The sequence below is a fragment of the Rhipicephalus sanguineus genome, chromosome 3, assembly GCF_013339695.2.
Source record: "Rhipicephalus sanguineus isolate Rsan-2018 chromosome 3, BIME_Rsan_1.4, whole genome shotgun sequence".
NCBI classification, from domain to species: domain Eukaryota; kingdom Metazoa; phylum Arthropoda; class Arachnida; order Ixodida; family Ixodidae; genus Rhipicephalus; species Rhipicephalus sanguineus.
The window spans coordinates 108,165,924-108,187,389 of record NC_051178.1 but is presented as its reverse complement, the minus strand read 5'-3'; the positions used below and the strand labels follow the sequence as shown (position 1 = coordinate 108,187,389).

At 46.5% G+C, this 21,466-nt stretch overlaps 1 protein-coding gene across 1 annotated transcript in view; it reads left to right on the top strand.

The window, feature by feature from the left end:
- Positions 1-1,609: 1,609 nt before the first annotated feature.
- Positions 1,610-21,466, top strand: part of LOC119385744 (uncharacterized) — a 36,518-nt gene continuing 16,661 nt past the window's right edge. Inside the window, exons 1-3 of the mRNA XM_049414086.1 lie at positions 1,610-2,160; positions 2,542-3,850; positions 5,114-5,272. Of these exons, the coding sequence (XP_049270043.1) occupies positions 1,610-2,160; positions 2,542-3,850; positions 5,114-5,272 (2,019 nt within the window). The remainder of the gene's footprint in view (positions 2,161-2,541; positions 3,851-5,113; positions 5,273-21,466) is intronic.

Below are 21,466 nucleotides of genomic sequence, written 5' to 3'. Positions count from 1 at the left end.
CGTCATTCTGAGTGAGACGACTAGTAGATAGGACGAATAGATAGAACCATAGGTCGGCAAGAAAATTCTGCGGTTAGTGTAGTTCTTGTGGACGTCTTGGTGTAGTTCTAAGTCCTGCGCTTAATGCAGCACCACTACCTTGAAACCTGCGGAAGTGCGTAGCACGGGCAACGCAGTGATTCTCTTGAAAATCGCGAGATAGCCTAGGCGGTGTCGCCCTCTCTTGCGCGGCTCTGGTCTCAGCCGGATGATTCAGAAGCATTTTTTGCGATTTTAGGTAAATGATTGCAATTATTTCTTGGTTATTTCTGCACTTTACATTATTTTAGGTCTTGTTCATTTTGCACTGGTTTTGTGCATTGTTTGACTTGCTTTGGGCCTGTATTGAACACTCCGTGAGCATGCGACATGAGACTGTGGATGGATGACAAGCCGGGCCCCTGAAGTGCTGCGCGGTTAAAAAGTGGAGCTCACTCAGACTCACTCAAGAAATATATTCTGCACTTAGTCCTCACTCAGACTCAGTCTCACGGAAAGTTTTTTAAACCGGACTCACTCGGCCTCAAGCTCACCAAAATATTACTCACACGGAATCACTCAGCCTCCGACTCACGGCTAGATCTGAGTCCTAGCGTGTCTGATTGAGTCGACTCATGAGTTAGTTTGCCGACCTACGGGCGGCATGCATTAGAGGTGCCAGTGGTGGAGATACAGGTACTGCCTTTTCCTGTTTAAATCGGCACTGGTGCATATAATGTCCTGTAAATAAACATATAATTATTGACCGCATGTAATGCCTGCCAGCAGGTGACCTGCAGTAAACTGGTGCGGTTCTCCCCTGTTAAAGATTTGCTCAAAATTTTCTTGCTCGCAACGAAGTGTTCGCCACTTACACTGTAGCAATGTGAAAACTATAAATAAGGTATACTATATGATGTAGAGTACCAATCTAGAGCATACAGTTTTTACAGGATAACCTCCAGCTTATTTCTACTGAACTTTCGCGTTAAGTGCAACCTTCTGTAGTCCGTTTGGTTTAATGCTACGGGTTTATATAATGTGATTATTTTGTTTTTAATAAATACAAATATGGTGTGGGCTTCTGTGACACCAATGGGAACGTGAGTTTCATTTCAGCGGACTGGTAGCGCCATCTGTCGAGGATATGGTATATATTGTGTTCGCCGTAGCAGGATAGATGGCAATAGCTCTTCACACTAGCAACATAAAATGCATTGGTGTGTCGCCGAAGAATATATGGTTATACACAAAACTCCCGTTAAGATGCAACACCTGTGGCGACATCTGAGCACGAACAAGACAGCCCTTTAGGAGTGCTGCAAAGTAGATTGCGCGTTACGTGCGCGCGCATGGCTGCTTACTGTATAAAGATAGCGTTTGTTTATGCGTGCACCGAGTCGCAGCTGATTGTACATACATGATATGATTTCACGGTGGCTATAAAAACGATAGCCGCCTCTAATAAAGGGTTCTTGTTCTGGCAGCCTTCGTCTGGCGTACTTCTTGGATGCTATGCGCTCAGACCACGATGTAGCAATGGCGACGAGAAACCCACCCACGTAAGACCAAGGGCTTCGCTGCTTCTGCAATGGCGTACCAAGTACCACCATTTGACGATGGCAAGGACAAGTGGACGTCGTACGTCATTCGCATCGAGTCCTACTTCGAAGGGAACAACATCACGGAAGACGCACAGAAGAGAGCGCTTCTTGTCTCGGCTCTCGGATCACGGTCCATTGACGTCCTCAGTGGGCGGTGCGCTCCTCGTAAGGTAAACCAGCTCACCTACAAGGAAGCGGTGGAAATTTTGCAAAGCTTCTATGATCCCCAGCCGAACGAAATTGCAGAGAGCTTCAGATTTTTCACTCGTGTCCAAAATGAAGACGAATCTGCCCAGCAGTTTATCGTCGAGCTCCGTCGACTTGCCGACAAGTGCAACTTTGGCGACATGTTGGACCGAATGCTGCGGGACAAGATTGTATGCGGAATCCGAAGCACAGAGCTACAGAAAGCACTACTTTGTCGTTCAGGATTGACCTTGAAGGAAGCCGAGAGCATGGTGCTCGCATCAGAGGCGGCGGGTCAAGGCATCAGGCTTATGAAGAACGTCGACGTGAAGACTGAACCAGAACTACATAGGTTGGCTGACAGGCGGCCAATACGATGCGCAAGCAAGCAAGAAAGCAAAGAGTGCGGAAGGTGTGGAAACAAAACCCACTCGGATCAAGCTTGCCCGTACAAAAATGCCAAGTGCTTCAAGTGCGGTAAAAAGGGGCATATATCCGTAGCGTGCAGGGCAAGTGCCAGGAGACAGAGCACTTTTGCGTTAACCGGAAGCCCCGAAGCAAACGAGGCGTGTACTGCTCAGCTGTTCACAATCAGCGAAAGTCAAGCGTCGGTGCCGGACAACGAAATCATCTGTCCTGTACGACGTAAGTTTCGCTGCGGAGGCGTTGACCTAATTATGGAAATTGACACCGGGTCGCCGGTATGCGTAATACCCTGGGACGTGTACAACAGGCACCGCGAACAGTGGCCCAAAATCAAGAAGACAGACTTGAAGTTGTCCTGCTACCTGGGACCGCTGCCTATCGTTGGTAAGCTCACGCTGCCAATTTCCTACGAGGGCAAGACACTGACTGCCTCCATGACCGTAGTTCGTCATTCAGGGCCTTGTTTATGTGGTCGCGACCTTATTCGAGCCCTGAACAACCTGGGTGCTCCTGTTCTAAGCCTGAGCAGTGCCAGCAGACGAGATGACAAAGAGTTGGAAGCAATTTTGTCTGAGTATGAAGACGTCTTTGAGCAAGAACTGGGCCTGTTCAAGGTTCCGCCTGTTCACCTCTACGTGAAAGGAGAAGCAGTTCCAAAATTTTTCAAGGCGAGACCTCTGTCGTATGCATTGCGAGACAAGGTTACGGAAGAGCTGGAAAGGCTAGTGAAGTCTGGCGTGCTTTCTCCTGTCGCTCACTCTGAATGGGCTACGCCAATTGTGCCGGTGCTGAAGAAAGACGGATCTGTCAGGATCTGCGGCGACTACAAGGTCACCGTAAATGCAGCATGCGTCACTGAACACTATCCGCTTCCAGTCATCGATGACATTTTTGCAGCACTGCACAAGGGAGACGTCTATAGCACCTTAGACTTACGGGACGCCTACAACCAGATTCCATTGGATGACGAGTCAAAGAAGTTGACCACCATCAGTACCCACAAAGGCTTGTTTTGCTTCAACCGCTTACCTTTTGGGGTGTCGTCCGCACCGGCTATCTTTCAGCGCACTATGGAAAATTTGCTTGGTGGTCTAAGTGGCGTACAAGCATATTTAGACGACGTCCTGGTGGCAGAAGGGAAAGCAGACAGCGGAAGCAATCTCAAAGCTGTGCTCCAGCGCTTCCGTGAATGTGGCGTAAAAATACGGAAGGATAAATGTTCCTTCAGAAAGACGGAAGTATCGTATCTGGGACACAAAATCACAAGTGACGGACTTCATCCACTGGAGAAGAACATGGAAGCTGTGATGAAAGCACCAAGTCCAAGGAACGTGAGTGAACTACGTTCTTACATTGGTCTGCTCACTTATTACAGCAAGTTCCTCCCGTGCATGGCAACAACGCTTGCTCCATTATACGACCTTCTGAAGAAGGATTGCCGGTGGAAGTGGACTTCAAGTCAGCAACATGCATTTGAACAATCTAAGGAAGCCCTCCGGCATGCCAAAATGCTCATGCACTTTGACCCAACCCAGCCGTTGCGGCTCGAGTGTGACGCCTCTCCGCATGGCATAGGAGCTGTTCTTTCCCATCGTGTTGACGGCGTCGACAAGCCGGTAGGATTCCGTTCGCGAACACTGACCCAGGCGGAACGGAATTATTCGCAGCTCGAGCGCGAGGCCTTGGCATTGGTTTTCGGAGTAACCAAGTTCCGTGATTACCTGCTGGGGCGGCCTTTCATTCTGGTAACCGATCATAAGCCGCTGGTTGGCTTGTTCCGCGAAGACCGCCCTACACCTGTCATGGCAGCTGCTCGCATCCAGCGCTGGTCTTTGCTTTTGGGAGCCTACCAATACCGGATAGAATACAAGCCCGGAGGAGACAACCAAAACGCCGACGCCCTCAGCAGACTTCCTCTCACGACCCCTGACGATGTCGCCGAAGAAATACCTGATTACGTGCACTCATTGCGGCAACTTGACGACACACTTGTGACGTCACACGAGCTTCGCCGATTGACAGAAGCCGATAAGGTATTGCGAACAGTCAAGTCGTTTATACTAAAGGGTTGGCCGCAAGGAAAACACGTGGAACCATGCTTGAAAGCGTACGTGGCAAGAAAACTTGAGTTGACGGTTGCGCATGACCTCATCTTCTGGGGCCATAGAATAGTCATTCCTGAGGCTGCGCGCGAGAGGACGCTTCAAATGCTGCACGAGACGCATCAGGGAGCATCGGCTATGAAAGCGGTCGCGCGAACAAATGTGTGGTGGCCGGGACTAGACCAAGAAATCGAACACTTGAGTAAGAATTGCCATATATGCGTGCAAGCAAGGCCGTTGCCTCCAGCGAAGACACCGATGAACTGGCCGCCAACTCAAGAAAACTGGTCCCGCGTTCACCTCGATTTTGCTGGTCCAGTGAACGGTACCATGATATTAGTGGCAGTGGACTCGCATTCCAAATGGATTGAGGCAGTGCCTATGCAACATGCCACAGCTGAATCTACCGTCACGTCCTTGCGTGAGATGTTCAGTCGCTTTGGCATTCCTAGGACGATTGTTACGGACAACGGAACGCAGTTTACATCGGAGACGTTCGCTAAGTTCTTGTCCGGAAACAACGTGAAACACCTTCGAACTGCACCATACCACCCACAGTCGAACGGGCTCGCAGAAAGGGCCGTACGTACAATCAAAGACGGCCTCAAGAAGCTTCCGCATGGTAGCCTGTCTACAAGACTGACCAGGCTTCTCTTCAACTATCGAAGAACACCGCAAGACGACAAGTCACCTTCGCAGAGGCTTCTGAACTACCAGATTCGATCTCGTTTAGACATGTGTCTTCCTCCGCCGTTGTCTTTTCCTTTATTTTCGCAGGAAGACACGCCATGCAGATTTGGTCCAGGCGACGCAGTTTGGGCCCGGAACTTCGGAGATGGGGAGAGGTGGCTACCTGGCACAATCAAACAACTGAACGGCGCCCGTATGATGACCATCGAGACATCAGCCGGGCTACTTGAGCGCCACATGGACCAGGTTCGTCTGAGGGACAGCTCCGCGGCTGCAACAAGCGAAACAGTTGCCGGGTCATCACCTCAAACTCAAGTCAAGCCTAATGAAGCCTCATACACCGAAGAATCAGCTGCGCCTGCGCTACGGCGTTCGACGCGAGCTAAGAAACCAGTGCAGCGGTATCCACCTTAAGAAGGAAGGGCTGCTGCAAAGTAGATTGCGCGTTACGTGCGCGCGCATGGCTGCTTACTGTATAAAGATAGCGTTTGTTTATGCGTGCACCGAGTCGCAGCTGATTGTACATACATGATATGATTTCACGGTGGCTATAAAAACGATAGCCGCCTCTAATAAAGGGTTCTTGTTCTGGCAGCCTTCGTCTGGCGTACTTCTTGGATGCTATGCGCTCAGACCACGATGTAGCAAGGAGAATGAGCCTAGTACACTTTATGCCTCCATTTATGCAGCAGCTTGTACTGATGCGTAAGGTGATATAAGTAAACTCCTCCCACCAAGTGTGAAGCGGTGACCGTGGCAGGTTCTGTTGATGTCGAAACGTTCTCTTGAATTTCTGTCTCATCTACATTTGTGGCTTGTGATGTCAGAGCACTGTCTGACGACGCCATGAATGATGGTGAGGTAGACTCGTCTTCCTCTTTCTCGGTGGCATAGTCGTCGTCCGCATACGACTGGAAAAGGTGAAAGTTATAATTTCACTCCAGGATACGGCACAAGCAAAGTGAACCCCTGACCGCCTTTATTGAGATAAAACCGTCATTAAGGTGACCCTTTAATAACGACTGAAAGCGTTCACCTAATATTTGGTGCGTATATATTCCTTTGATTATTCCTGCGGTAAGCTGTTCATGATAAAAAATCATTTAGTTACCCGTATAAGGCACTTGAATTTACAGAAGAATAAAATAGTTTAACAAAAGAAAACGCTACAAGCAAAACATACTCTTCGTTCAACTGTTCTTTGCTGCCCTAAAGTTTTTCGAAATGCTCCAACCTCTTCCCTGCTCCTTTCCCAGTTAGGCGCCGGGAATGTCTAAGAAGTGTATGTTCCAATTAGCCTGTGTATGTCTGCGTTAAGTAAATACTTCCATCACAAGGTCCCCGCAAGGACGACAATAGCTAATGTCATTTAAAGTGATTCGTGATGTGCTGTTACTACAGTAGAGCCGATTGGCAGAGATTCACTTCATGCCTTGATGTCTACGAAACAAAGAGTTCCACTGGCTCTATTACCTCTGTGTTCACTAAAGATCTGCATCTAGACTGAGATCATCATGCTGCGCGGGCGGTAATCACTTCTCAATGGTTCTTGTTCTTTTACGTTTGGAATCATGAATACTCAGCGGCTATCCGCAAGCACTAAACCTAAGCGTGATTTCTCAAGCTAATTCTCATCACAAAATTCGACAGTTGTCATTACCGGTGAGCAGTCACCTCTGCAGATGAAGAACAGTTCCGTCTCGTATTCAGCGGAGTCCAGAAAGAGGTTGAAGTCACAACACGTTTAAGAAAACAAGGGACTTATGTCAACTGCTTCGGTGGTCCCACCACCTCTTTCTTACACCTGACAGCTGGTAGAGCTGACTGCTCTATCGGAATAGCTGCGCCCTACACTGCAGCCAACACTGGTCAGCCACATCAAGCACGTAAACAGACCCAGACAAGAGGACTCGTCACTAAGACCAGATGCATAGCAAAGACTCCGACTACGAGTGGTCGTGAGGCAAAGTTTACATGTGAATCTTCCTCTTTGAGTGTTAGCACACTGCAGCCTCTGGTTTTTATAGGCCATATCAGTGCGAGGGTTCCTTCTCTTTACTTTACAACAAGGTACAAGCTTGTGGTAAAAGGTACATAATTTACGGGGAAACAGTGCGAAAAGACCACGAAAACCAGGACACCGCGAAAGAGCGAGTGGTTTAGGTGGAAGTGGTGTGTTTTTTTTTTGAGCTCCTGTTTAGGCTGCTGCGTGTAACTGTAAGTTGTACGAAGATATGAGCACTGATCGATGTCTTACCGAAGGCCAAGCGGTGACGCTGGCAAGTTTTGTCGATGCCGAAGCGTTCACTTTAGGTTTTGCTGCTGCTGCAGTCGGCGCATTTGATGTCCGAACAGTGTTCGTTGAGGGCACGAAGGATGGCGAAGCTGAAACCTCTTCCTCCTCCTCAATGTTTTCTCTGTCCTCCGAGTCGGACTGGAAGATGCGAAAAGTTACCATTTACGTCCTGGTAATAAAAAAAATGTTGCAGTGGCTTAGCTCGGCTATGCCAGGATAACGTAGCGTTAGCAAAGGTTCAGCTGATTTTTCTTAGCTTTCCTGATTGTCTAGAATTAGCTTGATTATCATGCTTACTGCTGCTCCAATGATACACATACGGTATACGTATTATGTAGCACATGTATATTTATTTTGCCAGGCAACTACTTCGGGATCCGATGAGTTAAGCTTCTCCGCTCTTCTGTGCCGTTGAGCAGCATTTGCGCTCTCCATCTCCATAGCTATACCACACTGGCAAACGCCAGTCAGAGGCGCTATCGAGCGGCTCCAGCGCAGTGTCAGACGGCGACTGCACAGCGAAGGCGAATAGCTGCGCGCGCACCGGCACCAATACGTCTGCCACGGCTACGACGTCACTCCTCTGGAAAGCGCAGACCGGCGGCGGCGAGTCGCGCGCGGCGGCGGCGGAGCGTGCGGGAGGTGCCGGCTCCGGTGCGCCAGCACTGTGACATCACTGATCCTTGCGCATGCGAAGCACGGCTCTTGAGGAGGCGCGTGAAACTGGCTCGGCTAGGCCAGTGTAGCTAACGCTACAAAACCACAAGAAAACTCCGCTGCCGGCTTTGACTGAAGCAAAGTACTCCTATAGGCCACAGTTGAGTAAATCGCATGTCTGGGTGCTTTTTTTTTCTTCTTGCATTTTTAGGTAAGATTCTCTCTGTAACGCTTGAAGGAGAGAACCTGCTGCACCCTTAATAGTGCATTAAGTTACACAATCGGTGACCATACTTATTTCGAGACGGTAAATTACCTCGACGTTCTCAGTCTATTGCATTGTTTCCCCTGCAATGAAACTTTCTTCACTACACGTGGTGTTGCGCTGCCTCCGGTATCGGCCCACCTTTGACCAAGCGACGAGGCTATGTGATGACGACATAGCGTGACGTCATGCGATGACGTCGTGATGGAGTCACAAATTTTGGCAATCTGTGACGTCAGAACGTGATGTCATCACTGACATAAGTCACGTGGGCTTTTGTACAACTCGATTCGCATTCTGTGTTTTGCTCAAGGGGCCGCTCAAGAAGAGACTTAAGGCTTTCGCCTTAAAAAAAAAGCGTTGCGAGAAAGCTTACTTTCGAAGAACGCCGAAAAGACAGCGACATAGGATAGACGTTGCCTTAAAATATGCCCTGCCCTGACACTTTTTCTGTGTATTTAGTAGCTTCCATCTATCCCCTTTGCTCTGCCAAGTTACATCGTTATGCTAACTACTACTAATGACAAAGTCCATGTAGGAAGCATGATCGAAGCCGCGGAAGTGAGCGAAAACAGCTTGTTCAATTCAAATACTTACAGCAGTAAGTAACAAGTTCGGCAGAAGCATGGGTCTGTTGTATGTACCGGGAAGTATTTACGAGCTAGTAATGGGGCGACAACAATTGATTGTTCGGGTACGTCAAGATGCAGTTTTAGAAATGGTGCCCCAGGGAGAATACGCGCGACTCAAGAATTTTGCGTTCAAAAGTAGGTCATCCTCTAACAACTACAGGCCACGACCGTTTGCAAGCTAACCGCTGAAATGCGCATTCAGCGATGGCGGACTCCATGCCGGATGCATGCATGGAAATGAGTGACGCAGGCATTCGGCTTTACTGAAAGGTGCCTGCAACGATGCCGAAAATCTACTGCGGGGCGTCGTTCCTTTGCTCCGGCAGCGTTTCTTTAGCGGTGCCGGTGTTTACTATTCAATTCAAGTGCCAGCGAAGCAAGTAAAAAAATGTCTGTTTCACGTGAGGGCAAACCATTGAAATTGGCCACAAGGTTTACGGTAGTGCTGGCGTTTTTATCATCGTGTTGTAGGCATACAGGGAGGCACTTCTTCAGTATTGAAGCCGTACACACTCTGCGGATGTGGAAACCCGCCCGCGTCAACCAGCCATGCGGCATTAACTGGACAGCACGGCAACCAGAGGCGTATAGCCAGCAATTTTTTTCAAGTGCGGAGCGCTTTAGGGGCCCGGCTTATCGTCCATCCATGCATATGGCGTGGTCACGCTAACGGTAAAGCGCTCTATACAAGCCATAACAAAGCTAGCGATGCTCAAAACCGGATTAAAATCAACGAACGAGGTCTAAGATAACATAATTAACATATATAACGGAGAAGTAATCGGAATACCTAATTAAAAATCGCTAAAAACGTTTCGGAAACCTGCGGCTCACTCCAGGCCCATGCAAGAGAGGGCGCCACTGCCTCGCCGAGCTAGCGAATGCCCCTCCTCCTACGCTTCCCCGGCGCTGCGTCGCTACATCTGATGGGGGAGACAATCTGACGGAGCTCGCTGCGGACGACGCATATCTCAAATGCCGTAACAAGCAGGAATTCGATAAAGTGCAGCAACAGGTAGCGCACATGGCGCACACCGAGTTTGTGAGTCTCCCTAACAAGGTTCTACTCGTGCAATGCTTACCTCAAACATTGGCGTCATCGACGCTTTGGTAAACGGAGCAGTGGGAACTCTACGAACGGGAATCACTGGGTGCCCGTGCTACGCGCTTCCTCAGGTTTCACAGTAGTGGAGCTGTCATGCGTTTGTTTCGGGAGGAAGGGGAGAGGGCTCAACCATACTTTATGTATATTCGTGTGTTCGTTTGTACTGACAGGCGCCCTTGTTTCTTTATTTTGATGTGGCCGGATTTCACCCATAAAAACTGTTTTAGCACCGATCGGCGCGGGCCGCGCAGCCATGTTTGGTTTGAGCTAGTTGGTCCTACATACTTATGGAGACACCCAGGCGCGATGCAGAATAGGACGAAGAACACGCCCGTCCTGTATACTGCGTTCTTCATCCTCGTCTACTTCGCGCCTAGGTGCTTCCACAAGCATGTTCACGAAGCTTCGCGATTGCTGCAGATTTTTCCGTAAAGATTATGCGCAGGACGCGATTGGTCAAGTTTATTCGAGAGCTTACACGCGAGCACTAGCGATAACTCTGGAAGGTTCGATCACTGATGTATAAAAGACGACGCGTTCCGCCATTGATCATATTACCAGTGGTCGACGACTGTGATCGGCGCTATCAGAGTACAGCGTGTATGCTTGTACTTTGACTTTCTTTTCGTTTCCTGGGCACAACTTCGCCCAATAAAGTTTCGTCTTTAAAGGGACCGACAACTGGGCAGAACGTGTGATTACATCCTGGTAGAAATGAAAAGACCGTGAAATATAATGACAGATTCCAGCGTCCTTTTCGCGTTGTGAGTAGAATTTATATATTTAAATCGTGCTTAAAAGTAACATGGATGGATGGATGCTATGAGCGTCCCTTTTATAACGGGGCGGTGACATGTCTGCCACCAGGCTCGAAGGAGAAAAAAAAACTTGTGTCATGTTGTCCTAATGCCTTATCTACATTGATTAAATCTATGTTATACCAAAAAATATAAATTCACGGTCCATCTCTCTGCCTCTTAAGGCAGAATGACCCTTTTTTTCCCCCAATTATTTATTTTTGTACATTATCTCTACTTTTCTGCCACCAATACTCTAACCGTCTCTTACTTATTTCTATCGCGGGCGTGTTCAGCTTTCCATTGTTTTCCCTAAAACCCAAGGCTTCATGTAGACTCGTGCCCACACGTATACCTGGGTGAATATCGCCACATTCAATCAGTACATGTTCCATCGTTTCCTTAGTTCCCCCGCAGCATGTACATTGTTCTTCTTCGTTACTGAATCTCGCTTTATAACTACGCGTTCTAAGGCAGCCCGACCTTGCTTCAAACAGTAAAGCGAGTAAAGCGCTTCCCCTTGAATTATCATAAAACCTTTCCCTCCTTATTTCGTTTTTTCCTTTTCGGTAGTTACTCAGAGCCGGCTTCTTTTCCATCGCTGTCATCCAATAAGTCCTCTCCGCCTCTCTGACCTCCCGCTTAATGCTCCTTGTTGCCATATCGCCCGCGCTGCTAGCCGTATATTTACTGGTGAGCCTCCTAGTTCTTTTTCTCCACTGCGTGTCAACGCTTTTTCTATACAAATACCTGAAAACCTTCTCTGCCCATCCACTTTTCTTCATTTTCCTCAGCCTCTCTTCGAATCTCGTTTTGCTCTGAGCTTCCCTCACTTCAAAGCCTGTCCACCCATATCACCCTTTACAGCCTCATTTGTCGTCTTCCCGTGAGCGCCCAACGCGAGGCGGCCCACCGTCCTTTGGTTTACATTCATTCCTGATTGCACCTCTGACTTCATGCACATCACTGAGTTCCCAAATGTAAGCCCCGGAACCATCACACCCTTCCACAGCCCTCGAAGCACCTCGTACCTATTGTATCCCCATAAAGCTCTGTGCTTCATAATTGCAGCATTCCTCTTTCCCTTTGCTACCGATGCTTTCTCTTGTACCTCCATATATCTATCCCCCTCATTTACCCATACTCCGAGGTACTTGTACTCGCTTACCCTCGGTATTTTTTGGCCCTGTATTAAGACCGTATGGTCTCCGTGATCATTGACGTGATCATTGACTGTGATCATTGACTGTGACAAAAACTGGCATGTCGCGCAGCCTAGCGGAAGAGCCCTGAAGCTCGATTATGAAGTCGGTCACTTTGCTGCACGTAGTCTGATGCTGTCATGCGCGCCGTAATTGGTCCTCAAAGTTAGAGTATGTATATTATTATCTATTTCCGCTCTGTTCTGTGTTGCCTACGAGGTAAAAGGAGTTGCACGGTGAGAAGCGGCGCTGCCTTCGCGGCTGCCAGTGGCCCATGTAGAGCCGCGCCGCATGCGCGCAGAGTGCCCGCATGCGCAGTAAACCACCACGCTCGAACACGAACAGCTTTTGCGCTCATTGTTTGCAGCATGTGTTGTCAAGTGTGTATAAGTCTTCATATTCGGCGCACATAGAAAAATTCCGATTAAAAATGTTTCACGGCATTTTCCACGTTACCATTCCGTGGCTAGAAACTCTGACCAGTTAGCTTTCCGTTGCGCTAAAGAAAATTGATGCCCTAGAAATTGGTTGTCAGTGCCTTCAATAGCCCGGCCGCTTCTTCTTCACTAGTACGTGCGCGTGTATATATACACATTCAAAACGAAAAATTTCGGAGGAAGAGGAATCAACACCCCCCAATTTTTGGCTACGTCAATGACGGAAACGGCTTGAATGGGTCTCAGTCACCGGTCCAACTGCTATGTGTCATGAACCGTCACGCAAAAAATTCATTCTGGACACCAAGTGATATGCTTGTGGAAATGCATCGAAATGGTTTCAGCGAATTCTTGCCGTGAGCTTTTGTGAAATATCCCAGCTGACCTGGTCTTGGATATTCTGTCATTGAAAACGAACGAGACCCGTGAAATATCACTGCAACATCACGAATCGGCGCTTAGAAAAAAAAAACATTAGGTAAAATCATCACATTAAACTAACACAACACAATATACACTTTCATGTATCGCTCAAAGGCCAACAAAAACAGTGCTTGTGAAAACAGTTAGGAAGAGAGGTGATCCTCAAGATGTACAGAGCAAGACCTTCTTGCCACCAGCCTGTTTGAATACGCAGGTGCCAAGCACCGAATAATCTTTTCTCAAACTGAACTGAAAAAAAAAAAAGCGAACGCGGCATTACCTCATTAGTGTCGATGTGAACGGGAGTGGACTCGTTTGTTGGTGATTCCCCATCGTCTTCTGTCGTCATCGTTGGTAAAGGCTTTGTTTGCTGCGATAAATAAAGAAAACGGGAACCTTCAAACAATCGCATGAGAGGCTGTCAGGCATACAAGGCATGTATACGATCGTTCCGTCACACTACTTATGGAGCACGCGTTACGTTTAAGGTAGACTTAAACGCGCAAGCACCAATGTAGTGCTTGATTTTTTTATTAAACAATACTATTTTGCGGAGGCGGAAACACCGCAATGTTAACATTTATAAATTTTGAAGTTTACGTTGCCACCAGAAATAATACAATGGATGGAAGAACTTTATTGTTTGTCCGGCAGATTAATGGCCCGGGCTCAGGTCTCCCATGTCGGGACGAAAGCTAATATAACATTTCTTTAACGTCTGATTACCTTTCTCGCTGTAGAGTTTCCTCAGATCTGGATCGGTACAGACTACGATCGTCACGTGCTGAATATGGAGCTCACTATCAGTTTTAGGCAACATGAACGCCACAGTTTGTTTGAGATTTCCGGGCAGTACATCAAACTAAAAAAAAATTGGCCGCGTATCTGCGTGCTTCGCTGCAAATGTCGTCGAAAGACGATTGAGGAGCGCTACGTTAGAGTTACTGTATATGCTACCTTTGGGTAGCAGAGTTGCGCATAGATCTGGCAAGCAAACATGGCTATGTCGCGAATACTCACTCCGTTTTTGCAGGCGACATGCCTACCGCGTCACCAGTGGACATGTTTGGCATGTCGAAGACCGGTGATTTACTTTAATGTGAATGACTAGTGTAAATCCAGTTCGCTGCAGCGGCGCCATCGAGAAATACAAAAATTGGCCCCAGCGTCAGCTTTTCCGCAACGCATGGTTGCTAGCGGCGTTTGGAAGACAGAGGCGCAACTCTGCTACCTAAAAGGTAGCATATGCAGTATTTCTACGCTGCGTGAGATATGGGCGCCATCTGGCACTACGTCGGGAAACGAGCTTGTGCAGATGGCACGGAGTAGGAAAGTTCTTTCCTTCCTCCGTGGCAGAGAGCTTTCGTCGGCGCGTCGCATTTTCAGCGCAGCTTAAGAAACTAGGGTCTTTAGAATTACGTATCTATGTATTTTCTATTAAAGGAACACACCACCTAATACTTACCTAGTGATGTTGCGCCTCAGATATGCGTAATATTTACTTTTTGATCGACAACGTTCACAAGTATGATCAGCGTACCAGTTCAAGATGGGTGGGCGGTGAGCAAGTGGTTCAACTTTGGCCAGGTGGCTGAATCGGGCGACAGACAAACAGAAAGGTAGACAGACAGATAGACAGACCAAAATTTCTGCGTTTAAGTTCCCCAAGAAAGACTATCGTCTTTAAAATTAGTGGCGGTAATAGATTACGAGAACGCTTGCGAGTCTAGCGTCACGGTACGCACGGAGCACGTTGAGATGGCGGAGGAGGTGGCTATCGCGGTCGCGGAGGCCACCACCCGCGGCCGAATTGGTCATCAGCGATTACCAGACGGCATTCCGCAACTTCGCCAACGGCTGCGTATCCCCCGAGGCTTTACGAATTCTACTTGCGGGCAAAACCGAGAATATGGACGTTTGCACCTTATGGGTGCCCGCCCACACCGCCTCGCTCGCCGGCAACGAGACGGCGACCGGGGCGGCTCGAGGGCTTGCGGACCGAGCCGCCACCGTCAACACCGCCACCGCCCCGGCCGCGACGTCGGGCGAGGAGTGGGAGTAGCGCCCCACGAGTTTCAGAGAAATAACACAGCATTACACGCTGGCCAGGTGCAAATTTCCGCCACCACACCAAAAACTGAACAAGAAACAGGCGGTCACGTGGCGACAGCTGCAGACCAGAACGTTTCCAAATGCCGTGATCTTGAATATCTGTTACCAAGAAGAGCTTTATTCGTCAAGTTGCAAGTTTTGCGAGGCCAGGCCATCACTAGAGCACATGTTATGGGAGTATGAGGGAGGTGGGGTTACAGACGGGGACGCAGCCTGGAACCGAACGCACTGATACACTGCACTGCTCAGCTTCGTCCTCGAGGACCAACTCTGGGCCGTTCAGCGGGCCGAGCAAGAAGCCAGAGCTCAAGGGCGCGTGGCCGACGCCTAGGCGGGAATATTCGCCCAAATTCTCAAATAACTCGCCGGATTTTTAAACAATAAAGTTGCTGTTCTGTTCTGGAGTGTGCTTCATGATATCAATCTGGCGTTGCGGCGTGAAATGGCGTAACAACAGGACACATATATTGCGCTCAATACAATAGAAATGAGTGGGAAAAATAACTACGCTGGACGTAGCATACCTAAAACAACTTGATGAGATTTTTTTGGACGTGAGAACAGGATTGCACATTAGGGCTGACGTTTTTATTTCACGTATAGTTTTCCCCAGTAAGCCCTAACGAAATAAACTAATGAACCTTACCCTTTCAGGTTCCCCGACTCCAGTGTCATTCGACGGTTCCGCGGACGGCAGCGCGTCTCCTCTGCCGGTTTCAGTGTTAGCAGAATGCGCTGTCATAGTGACGGATTTACCAGGAGCAGTCTGGTGGCCCGCTTCGGCATATGGCGTCGTCTTGTAAAAATAACAACAAATGAAGGATAATACAGCAAGTGCAAAATAGGAAGGGGGGTACACGTGGAACAATAATGTAATATACTGCATTCCATAACATCGTTGCGTTATAACTAGAAGCCGGATATTTAAGCATTAGAAAACGCGCGCTTTAGGCGCCAAAAATAGGCAGACAAAACAATGTTTTAGGGCAACACAACATAATTTTTACATAAAATGCAAATAACTTCAAAACAAAGACGTGCGCGACCTATATCTACAACAGGAAAGCAAGAAATGTTATTGTTTATGCCAGACCGCTAAAAGATCAGAATGGAGGGATGCCTCGTATTGGCCGGGTCGAATTCCGTAGGGACGATTTCTGCCCCGTCGGTGAACACCTAAAAAAGTAAATTACGAACAAAACAACAACAGCGTGCAGACCACCTTTTTCTTTCTTCCTTTGCTCTCTGGGGTTTAGCATTCGCCAACCGCTTGCGCCATGTCAGCACGGCGGCGTATACTGGCCGGCACGTCCCATTTCACTGCGACTAGCGGTTGTTTTCCGGAAGTTGGCTGAACTACAGGACTAGGTTGAACCCCATAGAGATCCAAACAGTCAGTGTTGCCCGCTAACTTGAATAACGGTCTCAAACTGCACTATAAAGCGAAACTTGAGGCTAAATAGTGTTTATATAGGCCGCATTTCGAAAATAGGCATTTATAGGCAGTGATAGGCATTTTAGGCCCAAGGCCAAAAATAGGCGTTTATAGGCACTATGAAAACACTATAAAAGCCATTCTTTAACCTCTAATTCATGCTCATATATAAAATTGAGGTATAGGAGGGCAAGGAACAAAAAAAGGGATTTGCCTAAAATCTGGTGTCTGGTTATTACATTACGGATGCTTGCGTAGATGTCTAATGTACGATGTCATAACAGTAAACATTAGGGGTGTGCGAATAGTGAATTTTGGAACCGAATCGAATACGAATCGAATAGTGATGACACCGAATCGAATACGAATACTAATTGAATACTTTTCGAATAGTTTTCGAATAGTAAGACAACCATTCTCAAAACGGTCCTAGAACTCCGCAGCGTTTTTTTTCTTTTTTTTGAAAGAAATATTCACGAACTTTCACCAAAGAGCGTTGCGCTTACTTTTAAATGACTTGAATACCACAGTTATGAGATCTGAGGTAAGCTCGTGTACAGCAGCGACCACAACCTTCGAAATATTTCTCACCGTAGGTTGAAATAAAGCAGTGACTGCAGATGCTTTGTCGCCTGCTTTTAAATAAAACTGAGACATAAAATCTAAACAATTTAGAACCGAAGACTACGCATACAGCTAAGGCGGTAATGAAACACATAAACCTGCCATCGCAACCTGGTCCTCGGCACTGAAGGCATGTAGACATCGGTGTTGAAAGCTGTATCTGCAAGAACAATTTACGCAAACACAACCCTTGCATCTATTGCTATTCATGAAGCTGAATGCAGGTGCACCTTCAGTTCTTACAAGATGACGACAGGAACTGATTAATGCGATGCAGAGGCAGCATAGTAAAAACTGAGCGAGTATGGAGCTTTCATAAAAAAAAAAAAAAAACGCCTTCATCCGGTAATCCATATAGCGTCGGTAGTTTCGTAAAAGCTTGGGCTGCATGCATACTGATAATTTATTTATTTATTTATTTATTTATTTATTGGATACTGTGAGCCTAAACAGGCCCATACAGGAGTGAACAATGAATACATAGGTCAATTTCGCAACAGAATAACAAAAGAACAGTTAACGCACTTCGGCACAGTGTTTTATGCGACAACGTTGTCTACATAGTTCGAAAAGAACAACAGAGATTCATTTTTACATAACTCAGTGCACACTATGCACACACTATTCTTACAGTGTAAGAGTGAATTTAGAAATGTAGAAATTTTGCAATTTCAAGGGGTTACACAAAAAGATATTGCTCAATTTTAGCGGTGAACGCCTCCAAAGATTCAACATTCATGCAAGCATGTGGCAGAGCGTTCCATTTTTCTATGGTAGACGGGAAGAAAGAACATTGTAAGTATCACAGCGTGTTATATATGGTCTGATACACTTTGTATGATTTAGCCTTGAAGAGCGCTGATAGGGTTCTTTGAGGTAGTCGTTCTTATTAACAGCAAGCTTATCGTGATATAACAAGTACATCAATTTCAAAGAGGCAACGTGCCGGCGGGTTTCAAGTGTCTGTATCGCAGCGCGATTGCGCAGCAACGTCACACTATCATACCTAGAGTATCTGGAATAAATAAAACGAAGCGCCTTGTTTTGAATTGCCTCTAGCTTATTGATAAGGTACCCTTGGTAGGGATCCCATACTACACTGCCGTACTCGAGAATGGGGCGTACCAGAGATTTATAGCATGATAGTTTAACACTCGGGGGTGCTGTTGCAAGTTTCCTGCGCAGAAAGCCCAGTTGTTTGAACGCTTTTTGACATGTATTACTAATGTGCGTGTCCCATTTCAATGTACTCATTAGCGTCACCCCTAAATATTTGTACGATTCTGTCCGCGCAACATTTGATCCCATAAGGTTGTAAGTGAACAGTAGTGGCTTTTTCTTTCGTGTTATTGACATGCACGCTGTCTTAGTTACGTTTATTTGCATTCCCCATTTTTTGCACCACTTGGCAATACTGAGCAAAGATAAGTTTAATTGAACTTGATCTGCCTCTGTTCGTATTGTTTTGTATATGACGCAGTCATCTGCAAATAGTCTTAGTGTGACGTCTGGTTCAACTTCAAGGTGCATGTCGTTCACGTATATTAAGAATAAGATAGGACCTAATACAGACCCTTGGGGCACTCCCGAAAAAACTTCCAAACATTCTGATTCAGCACTGTTTACTTTAGTGAATTGTGTACGGTTATAAAGGTACGCGCTTATCCAAGATACTACTTTGTCGTCTATTCCAATGTTCCTAAGCTTGCTTATTAACTTCCAGTGGGTTACCCTGTCAAACGCTTTTGAAAAGTCTATGAATATAGCGTCTACCTGTAGCCTCGAATTAATTACTGCAGCAAAGTCGTGGACGGTTTCCAAAAGCTGTGTTGTTGTCGAAAGACCCTTGCGGAAGCCATGTTGTTTAGTGTATAGCAAGTTGTTTTCTTCAAGGTAAGTCATAATTGCTTTGTTAATAATGTGTTCCATGTGCTTACAACAGCAACTGGTTAGTGATACAGGTCTGTAATTGTTTACCTGTAGTTTGCTTCCGCCTTTGTGGATAGGAATGATCTTTGCACATAGCCATTCCGCTGGAACGTTAGCAGTTTTAAGGGATGCTGTGAAAATTTCATGAATGAAAGGGGTCACTTGCTCTGCGTAGCGTCTAAGAAACATATTTGAAAATTTTGTCGGGTCCTGGTGACTTTTTACGTCCATTTGCAAGAGAAGGTTTAGAATTCCATGCTCTGAAAATTCTACTGGCGCCATTGTTGAATCGTGGACTAGTGGTCGACGTGTTCCGGAGGTCCCAAAGTACGAGTGAAGACGGACTGAAAATATTCGTTGAACACTTTTGCGATAGTGGAAGCATCGTCGTGAATTACACCATCGATTTCCAACTGCGCAACACCGTTTTCAGTCTTGGACAGATAACGCCAAAATTTGCTTGGTTCTTGTGTCATGAAAGTTGTGAGTGTTGTTGCGAAGAAGTTGTTACGCGCAGAGCTAATTTCCTGTTTTAGCTCAAGGGTTAATCTACGGACTTCTTCAGAGTAGCTTTTGTTTTTGCGCATGCGCTTTATTTTTCTTTTCTTGTGAATAATGTTGCGTGATATCCACGGCGTTCTGCGCTTTGTACGTTTTATTTTTGTAGGGACAAACTTTTCTTCACAGTAAGCAATCGCTTCTTTGAAAGTTTGCCATAAATTTTCCACTGTACCGTATGTTTCGAGACAAAAGTTGTACGATAATGCTTCCAGGTAATCAATAACACCAACATCATCAGCTCTGTTATAAACTTTGACGGGAACTCGTGATTCAGAACCATAATTTCTGCAACCAACGTTCAGTGTCAGTCTCAAAAGCATATGATCGGATATCCCATCCTCTACTGTTAGTTCAGTTGACAAAGTATGTGACACAAATGCAAGATCCAATACTGAACTCGTTTGCTGTTGAATACGCGTGGGCTGCGTCACAAGCTGATCTAAAGAGAAACAATAGCCTATATTCAGCAGAAGCTCACAGCTGGATGCTTTCTTGCCGGTTATTGATAATGTTTTCCACTCAATAGAAGGAAGATTAAAATCGCCAATAAGGACTATTTTACTTCTATTTTTAGCACGTTTGGTTAGGTAATCGTGAATTTGTGTCAGATATTCGTCAGGAGCATTCGGCTTTCGATAAATTGCACCTATTAGTATGGAGGTATTGTGGCCTTTTATAGTGCACCAAACGCTTTCGTGATTATGGATACCTTGTTCAGCGTGATATGATAGCCCACGTTTTACAGCGATAGCCACACCGCCCCCGCGTCCGTCACGATCAAAACGAACAAAGGAATAACAGGGTGGAATAATTTCGGAGTCATGTACATCAGAGTGCAGCCAGGTTTCAGTTATTACGACAACGTCAGGAGAGTACAGAATAAGCAATTGTTCAAGTTTATCTATCTTATTTACAATGCTTCGCGCGTTAAAACAAATCAACGAAAATGAAGACGCACTTGCACTTTGTCAAGTACGTTTACTATTGCACTTTCCGGCACCTTTGTAACTAGGTCTATCAAGCAATACCCTTGAATTTTCAGCTTCATTCCAAACATATAGCTGATCATTTACTTTTAGTTTGTCAAAGACAAGGGTGACCTTATCCCCCCTTTCCCGCTCAGCTTTCGATGATCGCCAGAGCTTACTACGCAAGGCGCGAACAGGTGCCGAGAAGTCTTCAGAAATAGATAAATGACTGCCTTTCAGCTTAGAACAGTTTCGCAGAACAGCCTCCTTTTCACTGAAGTTGAAAAATCGCAAAATAACGGGACGAACACGGCTGTCCGCTTTCCTGCCGATACGGTGAACACGCTCAACCGATTGAACTTCTATTCCGAGCATGTCTTTTATTATATCTTTAACAACGGCCTCTCTCAGGTTCGCCAACGTTTCATTATCTGCTTCATGGAGCCCATAAATAACAATATTGTTACGGCGGCTTCTATTTTCTAGCTCATCTAGTTTGCCAGTCAGTGTTTCGACCTTTTTACAGACCGTGCTCACTTTCTGCTCACACTGCTCAATCTTTTCACTGCATTGTTTGAATGATGCCAGGCAATCCTCAATTTCCGCAAGTCGGCGGAATTTAGTGATTAAAAGAAGAAAAATGGCCTTTAACTATTCCAAAGTATCATTGTTTTGGAGTTCTCCCGTCGGCGCTAATTATTCGAAAAACTATTCGAAAAATATTCGGTATTTCGAGTATGTACTATCGATTCGAGTACCGAATCGAATAGAATGCTATTGGATTCGTTATTCGAAATTTTCGAATATTCGCACACCCCTAGTAAACATAAGAAAGAGAACAACAATGAATATTGCTGTGAATAGGGCATAAACAATGAAGCTAAATAATGAAGGTAAGCATACCCAGGAATTCGGGACATCGCTTTTAGTTCACCTTTTTTCACACCACGTGGCGTACGGACCTTCAACGTTCAAAATTCGCGCGATGACGCTTGCC